Genomic DNA, 12,272 nt, shown 5'->3' with positions numbered 1-12,272 from the left:
TAGAAAATCATGTTCTTCCATGCCCGCAGTTTCTAAACGATTCCGATATATGTCGACTTAAAACTATTTTTCATTTGGTATAAATAAATTTAAATTAAAAAAAATAATAATTCCTATTAGTTAAATTAAACCTAAAGAAATTTTTGCTAAAACAAGGATTTTTTTTTGGATTTTTAAACTCCAACAACTTTTGAACGTATTCTTAGTTAAAATTAATTAAAGTCGTGATATATTATATTATATTATATATATTTTTGTAACGCCTAGTTTTTCGGATCTTATTTTAAAAGATTGCCCCGCTTGTCTTGCCCACACTGTTATACAAGGTTCGTTGGAAAATGGCGTAATAGGAAGCCGAAAGGTTTTTGAACATAAAAAGTATATATATCCTTGATCATAACCACAACCCATGTCGATCTGGTCATGTCTGTCTGTGATCTAAGGAACTTACTTTCTTAACCTCATTAAATTACATGCAAATTTAAGACTCCGTATTCGGAATGCTTTTGCTGTCTCTCGTACTACTTGTATTTTTTATGACACTATATTCACTAGTCTTTAAGTTCCTTGCATTATAATTGAAAGATTTTGGTGATGATCTTGCAGGGGGTATAGTGAATTCAATCAGAAGTTTGCAACGCAATGAAGGAAACATTTGCGACCATATAAAGTGTATTTGTATATTCTTGATCAATATCAACAGCCGAGTCAATATAGCCATGCCCGTCCGTTTCATATTCATATTAAGCTTGAAAATTCTATTGAGTATTCTAGTGAGAAACTCTATTTATCCAGACCGAGCACATAAATCATGTTGTTGTTTCCAAATCAAGCACGACTATCTCAATCATCAGAGCCAATCTTTATCCCGAAGTTACGGATCCAATTTGCCATCACCTGCGCAATTTGCCATTACCTTAGCCTTACCTACTTATTACTCTATCGACTAGAGACTCTTCACCTGATATTGGTACGGCCTGTTGAGAATTTTGCATGTCCCCACCATAAACTTTCAAGGTCCTTGTAGAAAATATCGACACAACAGTATCTGTCATGCTCTTCTAGCCCATTTACCATATATCTCTGCGAAAGACTTCCATGGTAGTACGGCTGACCAGTGCTTCACTAATTTCCCGCCACTACAAAGAACAAAAAACTTTAGACTGGTCCATATAGATACCAGATTTTCGACGGCAGCCATAGAACTATTTTTAGTCTCCATGAAAATCATGTGATTCGTCTGTTGGTTATTTTGCTATTGACAAAAAGGTCGCTTTGAGAGAGCAAGCCATCCGGCAAGAATCGCATAGGTATCAACTTTCTTGTAAACACGAAATGTTGACTTATTTGCTTATTATGCCGACTGCGCTCTTTTGTGTTTAATAATTAATTTCACTCGTAAATATCGTAAAGCAAACAAGCAAAAGTTGGGCTGGGGGTAGTTGCTCTACACAACTAACGACAATCGGGTACAACAATTACAATCGCAAGCCGACGAGCGGGTAAATAAATATTTATGGATGGCTAAACTCAGTTGGCCACAGTTCCAGCCACAAGTGTTCGTCCCCATGAGCTGAAAGTGCACTGCAGCCGAGCTTGGTGGTTTGGCAGTTGGGAGGACCCACACCTAAATGGGTTCCCATTTAAAGGGCATTTGGAGCCTGCGGCTGGGTTATCCTTCGCCTGGTTGCCAGCCTAGTCAGCCGCACGTAGTGCAACACAACAGGTCGCTACTCACTGTCCAAGTTTTGCTTCTGAAACCTAAACTCTCACTTTTGAAAACTTTGTTGATTTTAATTGATTAGATTATTGTCTTGCTAATTTCTATTGATATGCCAAACAAATTTTGAAATTTCTTCTTTGCACTCCCACTAGCTTAGTAATGGGTATCTGAAGGTCGTGAATGTCGAAAGGCAGGCGCTTCCTCATGCTTGTTTTACAAAAAGCTGACTTGAACTCCTTTAGTAGTTCTAAGGTCTCATTTTAATTATGTAATACAAAATAAAATTGCAGCATAAATCGATAAGAAAAATCTTGTTTCCATGCTTATCACTTGAAAATATAAAAGATATTTTCCTGCTCCGTTGTTATTTTGCTTCTAAAACAAAACTTTAAGTAAATGACTTTTGTTTTAATCAAGTATTGCAAAGTCGATTAACAAACTGACCTGTTCCAATTTTTACTCGAAATTAGCAAAGAAAAAAATGTTAACAGAACAAAGTTTTCCTTATTTGCTAGGGACATTTTATAAAATTTCCATTGCGTGTCAAACTAAACCTCAAATTGTCATGAGTGCACCTTAAACAAAAGCATATGCTTTCACTGAGTTTTAGAACTTCATAGTTGATAAAATTTTGGCTCGTTTTTAATGAATGTGAACAAATGCAATTCTAAACGATAAGCAGTAAATACTTTTTTCTAAGCATTTTAAAATTAAAGTCATCTGTAGGGTAGTCCTAAGTTTTTAACAGGACAGAGTTGCGAAACGACCGTAATTATACCTCAACCTATAAATCTAAGAAATATATTGCATTTTTGTGCGTCTAGCAGTCAAAGGTATCTATCTTGTACCCACACAAAAGTTGGCATTCAAACTTCTTCAAGCCTAACAAAATACTTACAGCTAAAACAATTAGTTAATAAATAAAAATAACTTAATAAGAAATAAGGCAATTTACAGCACATTTACATCAATAATTTTAATGAATAAAAATATAATTTTGTCAGTCTAAATGCGTCTTCATAACAAAGTCGAAAACTGGCCTAACGTCACGTGAGAATTTCTCCTTAAATAAAATGCTTTTCTAAATATATATATTTATTTCATTGACAAAAATTTATTTTCTTTCTTATAAAGACGAAATATTCACATTAGTGTTTTTTAATATAGGTCCAGCGATTATCATGAATTATAATAATTTCTTGTAAAGTTAATTTTCGTTTTCCAAAATTTAAATCCGTCATCTGAATGCCTGGTGGAATGTTTTATCAGAGGGCAATTCAAATCCGTGACAATTTTTCGAAAGTAAAAATTGGAACAGGGTGGAAACAAAGACATTAGAATAACAAGATGCGCAACGCCAAACGAGTTCTTTGCAGACGATTTTTTTTTGTGCTGGTTCTAGAGCTGGCTCTAGGCTCTTCATGTACGCATACAGTGACAGCCGATCTCTGTAAGTGTGCACACCTATGCTAATGCATTGTAAATTTGACAAAATATGTCCTTCTTGTTACAAGTTCTTAGATTTCAAACCTATATTATTTTTAATAAATTGCCACGTAAAAACTCTAGTTTTTCCTTCACGCAACAATTATTGGAATACAACATAGAAATAATAATAGCCGAATCTATGTATGTATATACATAATATACAATAAATTTCATAAACGACCTTATATTAGAATATTTGTCATTAGAGTATTCAGCTTGTGACGTGTGAAATATATAAGTAGACAATGATTCTTGGGTTATTCCGCAATTGGAAAATCTTTTTTATAAATTACAGTAGTTATAATAATTTACTTTGTATATGTTTTAATTATTTAGAATATTTATAAAGTCAATATGTAAATGACTTTTTGATGAATTCTTTTCATTTTCAGTATTTAAAATGCAAATAAGATTCAGTTGAATTATTTTTATCGATTTAATATATTTAAGAAGAGAGAACGCTATATTCAAGTTCCCCGACTATCTAATACCCGTTACTCAGCTAGTGGAAGTGCCAAGGAGAGTCTTCAACACTGACAGTTTTTGGCGGTTTGTGGGCGTAAACTCTTACGCCCACTCGGGCGTGGCAAAAATTTACAAGACCAATACAAAAATGCAAAAAATATCAAAACATTTTTCAAGTGTGCGGACGGACAGACTGACATGGCCAGATCGACTCGACTATTGATCCTGATCAAGAATATATATACTTTATATGGTCGGAAACGCTTCCATCTGCCTGTTACATACTTTTCAACGAATCTTTACTCTACGAGTAACGGGTATAAAAAGGGCGCAATATTGGGTGGGAAGTGATCGCCAAATTTGTTTTTATACCCGTTACTCGTAGAGTAAAAGGGTATACTAGATTCGTTGAAAAGTATGTAACAGGCAGAAGGGTTTCCGACCATATAAAGTTATATATTCTTGATCAGTTGATATGACCATGTCCGTCTGTCTGTCCGTCCGTATGAACGCTGTGATCTCAGGAACTACAAAAACTAGAAAGTTGAGATTAAGCATACAGACTCCAGAGACATAGACGCAGCGCAAGTTTGTCGATTCATGTTGCCACGCCCACTCTAACGCCCACAAAACGCCCAAAACTGCCACGCCCACACTTTTTGAAAAATGTTTTGGTATTTTTTCATTTTTGTATTGGTCTTGTAAATTTCTATCGATTTGCCAAAAAACTTTTTGCCACGCCCACTCTAACGCCCGCAAACCGCCCAAAGCTACTACGCCCACACTTTTGAAAAATGTTTAGATATTTTTTCATTTTTGTATTAGTCTTGTAAATTTCTATCGATTTGCCAAAAAACTTTCTGCCACTCCCACTATAACGTCTACAAACCGCCAAAAACTGTGTTTAAGACTCTCCTTCTCCCTTCCACTAGCTGAGTAACGGGTATCAGATAGTCGGGGAACTCGACTATAGCGTTCTCTCTTGTTTTTTTTTTAACTTCTTTTAATCCGTTTGCCTTAAGCTGACTTCACGTAGGACCTCCTCGATTTTTTTAAATTTTCGCTATATAACCGAAAACATATTCAATTGAAATATTTTTGTTGCATTAGAAAATGTAACTATAAGCGCGAATAGTAATTGCGATATGTAGTAGCGGCGATTTTAACAAATGAATATTTCAAAACAAAAACTTTCAAAAAAAAATAGTCACGACATCAATTTTTAAATAATATTTTATTAGATCATATTGAAATTGAACAAAACATTAATCAAATCGTTTCTTAGATCAAAATTTTGGCCCGTTACGCATCTTGTTATTCTGTCATAGTCCCGAACCAATTGTATATTTTAGATAATGGATTTCGTGGATTAGCATTTTTATCCGAGATAAAAGATAATATTCGGATTTGTTTAGAACAAATACCATCCAGATACTCATTACAATAATACTATCTGCAATATTTATCTGCCATTTTATTTACTCCAGGCGGTAAAAACTTTCTTTATTTTTAATAGTATAAACTTTACTCATTCAATAAGGGCGTATGTTGTTGGTTTCATGTGTTGTTACTTTTTTTTAAACTTTGGATAAGTATTTGGAAATAAAACTTAAAACGTCGTATATCATAGAGTGATGGATGTTTATCGGAATGTTTATATTAACATCACAACATTATTTGAATTACCGAATGTAAGAGTTTAGATAGCAAATATATATGTAATACAAGAACCACAATCACCATAAGCACCATGCAAAAAATGTTGCTAAACCTTCTAATTTTATTTCAATATTTTTCATCCCTTTATAATTATTGCTTATCCATTCCCGATTGATTCAACCTACAACATGAATTACTATAAAAAAATAATTGGAAAACTATATAAAACATAACAAAAAAAAATTAATAAACCTACAAAAATTAACGAATTTTCTTTGTATGTATGACTATTGTCATTACCATCATTAATTGCAATTGAAAACTCACGTGCAAACTCAACTAACGACCAGATTTCAGTACCGGTAAGAATTGTCTATGATTTTATGTATTGGCAGCTAGACAGTGTTTTGTTTTATTAAAAACCAAAACATCTCTAATTATAAAAGTTTTGTTTTTAAAATTGATTTTTATATTATTCGCACCCTGCCATCAATAAGAACTTATTGTGTGTTGCTTATGTTAATATGCATTAATTGTCACCCATTTCGGACTTGTCTCTGAAACATGCTTATTTATACATTTACAGAAAAACAAGGGTTCTTGCTTAAATTGTTTTTTTTTAACTGTAAATACATATTTATGTAATACATCATTTTAGTTTACAAAAAACCATTTGAACTATATCTCTTGCTTGTTATAAAAAGCAATATGTACATATATGTGCCATTCTGGAAAGGACACAGTTTGAAAGTGTGCAAGTTTAGCAAGTTAACCAATTTTTCTGACACTTACGACCAAAAAAAGTAAAGATCATAAAGGACCAGATTGACTGGCTGTTTTTCTGATGAAGATTGTGTTATTCTTATATATTTTATAAACCAAAAGTTGCTAAATAATAAGATATTTAACGCCGGTGTCCGAAATGAATTTCACAGATGTATATTCATGTTATCAAATATCACGACTTTAAACCCACCCATATAATTTTGGCTTTGGTTTCGGTTTGCGGCTCGAGCCTTAACGATTGATAATAGGCTTCCGGTTTGCTAATTAGTTCCGCGACATGCTGATAATTGGGCTTTTAAATAGATCGTAAAGCGTATTTTATTCTCATTCTTTATTATAAAAGATAACAAAGACAGCTCCGGCTTCTTTCTTAATTGTTTCCAGCTTCGTCGCTAACTCTTGTTTTCTTTCAGTATGTTTTAATTCATTTAAAGACGTTCCATAGAAAACGCAGTAGTGTATTTTTGTTGTTCGTAGTGTATACATTGTTTTTGCAAACTGACATACCCCAAATATTAAGTGATTAGTTTAATTATTTCTGCAACCAAACCCGATTAAAAAAAAGAGATCTGAGTTGGTTCAGATTTGTTAACGAAATCCGCCGCGGTGGTCGTTTAATGTTTTGTTTTGTTATCTGAAAAATGTGAGCCAATCCACTGTTTACAACTACATATATCAGAATGTAGAAACGGATAACCTCGTTTCCTATTATCAGTCACAAAATAGAACAATCGTTTAAATTAAATTCTTGATATATATTTTTTACAGCTTAAATTATCGGTAATATAGTATAAAAGAATATAAGGTTTATTTTATTTTATTAGTAATAATAATAATAACAAAATTGTAGTTTGGAGTTGATGTATAAAAGTGACTTGGACTCTAAGGATCTAAGAGGTTCTAAGAGCTTTTTTAACGTTACACCAACCAAACAAACTATAGTTGTCCAATATGGTATGCTTTGTATTAAAACCTACCAATTTCTGAAGACTTTCTGAAAAATCTTATCCTTGGATTTTTAATGACAGATAATCTATAGTTAATTCACCTGAATTTCTGATTCATTGCATTTTCAAAGCGCACTGTTAAACGAGTATTTTTTTTTTGTAACTGGGGGTGCATCCTATGGGAAGTATAGACAATGGAGATTTTACCTTATTTTACTTGTATCTTATTTCTACTATTATGTAATACTGTTAAATACGTTAAAATAAAATCAATATAAAATCAATGAGAATTTTCTTATGTATAGAATAGCATAATAAAAGTACATAATTCCCTAACTCGTGAAAAACGCTGTTGTTCAACGGTAATTTTCAAAGTAGTATATGCAAATTGTTGATCTCTTAGCGGCTTATGATGATTGTATTCAGGCAATTGTATCTGCAGGCTGTAAACTATTATTAATCATTAAAAGTTGTAGCTCATCGAACTCCGGAAAAAAGACATGTTTTATTTTTGTAAGTGCGTTACTAATATCATTCTTGTATCAAGTGCATTTTTGTATTTTCATTTAAACTGGGTAACCTTACTTACACACATTTATAAGATATACAAATTAGTAACTCTATTACGCAATTCCCTACTACTTTCCTGCTTCACCAAGATTCAAAATTAAAGAACAAAATATAAGTACCGAAACAATTTGTCCCGTTACGTAGTAATTTACAATAACAGGTTTTCAGAAAGGCACAAATGAATTTATAGTAATTTCAAGATTAGATAAAATTTAAAATGTTCGTGATACAGGAAAAAACTGTCTTTTGCATGTGTCACGGTCCTATTGATACTACGGCACTATGGATTAGAAGTGGTTATTGGGCACAAAATAGTTGGAGCTCTTTTTTGGTTTCATGTTTCACTTCTTATAACAGTAAATTAGCTATGTCAAAAACGTAGCATTGAAAGGTACCTATTTTAGTCGCCAGCTGACTATATAGATATATGGGTATTTGGATTGATAAACTAATCTTAGAAAAAATGAAAGAAATCCTTTCTTAAACAATTGCGATATTTTAAAAAGTACATGTAAACTAAAGTATCCGGTTGTTACGTTTTACGTATAATTGTTTTACGTATAACCCATAGAGGTTTTAAATTTATGACATTTAACACAAACTTACTTTACTTTTTGTTTCTTTCATTATGAAACAGATCTGCTCATTATATATACATATATATTTATATACATATACACCAGTCTATACCTTTTACTTTCTTGATTATTTTCTACAATTAATATTATTCTTCTTCAATTCTAAAATTATTGATTGATCCGCTTTAAATTTTCATTATCGTTTGTTTCAAAAGTAATTATGAGATATTTGTTATTAATTTTTGTAATTTAAAGCTGGCGGAACCAATACGAGAGACTGAGGTGTAATTGACAGTTGCAATAAAATATCAACAAGATCTACATAAATGTAATATTGAAACTAACCCGCAATTATCCTCGAAGTCGAACACTTACCTAAGTGCTAAAATGAAGTATGTGTTTAACATTTTTAAAAAAACACAGTAATTATATTTTCATGTGTTCATTATAACTTAAATTAATGGCGCTGGAATACAAAGTAGACCACAATAAAGTAGAAAGCAATGACAATAGTTAAATTGTATAGGTTATTAACTTCTTGAACCGATAAAATAGTCTTGTAGACAGATTGTCTGTCTTTATACTTAGGTAAATATAAATTTCTTAAATTGTTGTTCTCCTAAATGTGTGTTAGTATAATCAATTAAATAGACACTACTTGATTGTAACAAAACAATAGTATTCAACAAAAAATAAAAAAAATACGGCAACTTAAATTTATATTAATCATACTTCTTTACTTAATATTACTAAATGGTATCAAAAACTAAAACAACTATAAATCTGACAAAAAATCAATCGATCACCATCAAAAGATGCATCAGTTACTAATTTGAAGTACAATATACAACTACAACAGCAACATCGGGCTAAAAGTGTCTTCTGCTCTGCTTCAAGTTTTCTATGTTTACTACCATTTCTCTGATTTCTTTCTTCTACAACCACCTTTAAAACAAAAGCTAATCCAACTCTAAACTTCCAAAAGGGCATTCAAACGTACGTAATAAATATTTTTATTTTACTTTAAACATTATAAACGAAACCCACCATGCACGTCGATAAAAGTAAAAACTCTAGTAGTACAAATCGTCAATCATTCACAATCGTGAATGAGTACATATGCTGCTTAGAATAAAGCTCTGCTCGCATATACAAATGTACCTAGTTTCCTAAAATGTTCGCGGAACTTTACACTGAACTATACTAGCACAGAATTAATAACAACTGCTGTCCGCATTTCTCCCTTACGTTTTAATGTGTTCGTTATTATTATAATTATAAAGTAATATCTAGCATTACAAGAAGAAGATGGCCGACCTTTAGTAAGAACCGGTTAAAAAAAATGGGCATCATAAATATTTCATAATTTAATTCTGTAATGACACCTTTTCAAACATCTGGCTTAGGTCTTTAATAAACATTCTCACTTTAAACAGTAAATTTTTTTTACTAAGACAGTCGAGTTTACTAAGTGACGGTAAAAATCAGACGTGAAAATCGAAATATTCTATAAATATATAAATTCTATAAATATATAAATTCTATAAAATATAAAATAAAATTCTATAAATATATAAATTCTATAAATATATAAATTCTATAAATATATAAATTCTATAAATATATAAATTCTATAAATATAAAATAAAATAAAAATTCTATAAATATATAAAATAAAAAATAAAATATAAATATATAAATTCTATAAATATATAAATTCTATAAATATATAAATTCTATAAATATATAAATTCTATAAATATATAAATTCTATAAATATATAAATTCTATAAATATATAAATTCTATAAATATATAAATTCTATAAATATATAAATTCTATAAATATATAAATTCTATAAATATATAAATTCTATAAATATATAAATTCTATAAATATATAAATTCTATAAATATATAAATTCTATAAATATATAAATTCTATAAATATATAAATTCTATAAATATATAAATTCTATAAATATATAAATTCTATAAATATATAAATTCTATAAATATATAAATTCTATAAATATATAAATTCTATAAATATATAAATTCTATAAATATATAAATTCTATAAATATATAAATTCTATAAATATATAAATTCTATAAATATATAAATTCTATAAAAATATAATAAATTCTATAAATATATAAATTCTATAAATATATAAATTCTATAAATATATAAATTCTATAAATATATAAATTCTATAAATATATAAATTCTATAAATATATAAATTCTATAAATATATAAATTCTATAAATATATAAATTCTATAAATATATAAATTCTATAAATATATAAATTCTATAAATATATAAATTCTATAAATATATAAATTCTATAAATATATAAATTCTATAAATATATAAATTCTATAAATATATAAATTCTATAAATATATAAATTCTATAAATATATAAATTCTATAAATATATAAATTCTATAAATATATAAAAAAAAAAATCTATAAATATATAAATTCTATAAATATATAAATTCTATAAATATATAAATTCTATAAATATATAAATTCTATAAATATATAAATTCTATAAATATATAAATTCTATAAATATATAAATTCTATAAATATATAAATTCTATAAATATATAAATTCTATAAATATATAAATTCTATAAATATATAAATTCTATAAATATATAAATTCTATAAATATATAAATTCTATAAATATATAAATTCTATAAATATATAAATTCTATAAATATATAAATTCTATAAATATATAAATTCTATAAATATATAAATTCTATAAATATATAAATTCTATAAATATATAAATTCTATAAATATATAAATTCTATAAATATATAAATTCTATAAATATATAAAAAAAAAAAAAAAAAAAATTCTATAAATATATAAATTCTATAAATATATAAATTCTATAAATATATAAATTCTATAAATATATAAATTCTATAAATATATAAATTCTATAAATATATAAATTCTATAAATATATAAATTCTATAAATATATAAATTCTATAAATATATAAATTCTATAAATATATAAATTCTATAAATATATAAATTCTATAAATATATAAATTCTATAAATATATAAAAAAAAAAAATTCTATAAATATATAAATTCTATAAATATATAAATTCTATAAATATATAAATTCTATAAATATATAAATTCTATAAATATATAAATTCTATAAATATATAAATTCTATAAATATATAAATTCTATAAATATATAAATTCTATAAATATATAAATTCTATAAATATATAAATTCTATAAATATATAAATTCTATAAATATATAAATTCTATAAATATATAAATTCTATAAATATATAAATTCTATAAATATATAAATTCTATAAATATATAAATTCTATAAATATATAAATTCTATAAATATATAAATTCTATAAATATATAAATTCTATAAAATAAAAAAATAATAAATAAAATATATAAATTCTATAAATATATAAATTCTATAAATATATAAATTCTATAAATATATAAATTCTATAAATATATAAATTCTATAAATATATAAATTCTATAAATATATAAATTCTATAAATATAAATTCTATAAATATATAAATTCTATAAATATATAAATTCTATAAATATATAAATTCTATAAATATATAAATTCTATAAATATATAAATTCTATAAATATATAAATTCTATAAATATATAAATTCTATAAATATATAAATTCTATAAATATATAAATTCTATAAATATATAAAAAAAAAAAATTATAAATATAAAAAAAAATATAAATTCTATAAATATATAAATTCTATAAATATATAAATTATAAATATATAAATATAAAAATAAAATATAAATATAAAATATATAAATTATAAATATATAAATATATAAATATATAAATTCTATAAATATATAAATTTATAAATATATAAATATAAATTTTATAATATATAAATATATAAATATATAAATATATAAATATATAAATATATAAATATATAAATATATAAATATATAAATATATAAATATATAAATATATAAATATA

At 26.4% G+C, this 12,272-nt stretch overlaps 1 protein-coding gene across 10 annotated transcripts in view; it reads left to right on the top strand.

Annotated features, from left to right (window-relative positions):
• LOC120454879 (plasma membrane calcium-transporting ATPase 1) overlaps window positions 1-12,272 on the top strand; it is a 39,054-nt gene that overhangs the window by 20,530 nt on the left and 6,252 nt on the right. The window contains exon 17 of one of the 10 annotated variants that reach the window (XM_039640455.1): window positions 5,686-5,697. The exons of 8 other annotated variants lie outside the window; for them this stretch is intronic. In XM_039640455.1, the coding sequence (XP_039496389.1) occupies window positions 5,686-5,697 (12 nt within the window). Of the gene's footprint in view, window positions 1-5,685; window positions 5,698-8,471; window positions 8,943-12,272 lie in introns of those variants that run through there. One more of the 10 variants, XM_039640461.1, reaches the window with a different exon arrangement.

Source organism: Drosophila santomea, chromosome 4 (genome assembly GCF_016746245.2).
Source record: "Drosophila santomea strain STO CAGO 1482 chromosome 4, Prin_Dsan_1.1, whole genome shotgun sequence".
Classification (NCBI taxonomy): Eukaryota; Metazoa; Arthropoda; class Insecta; order Diptera; family Drosophilidae; genus Drosophila; species Drosophila santomea.
This window is presented reverse-complemented; position numbering and strand designations above follow the sequence as displayed.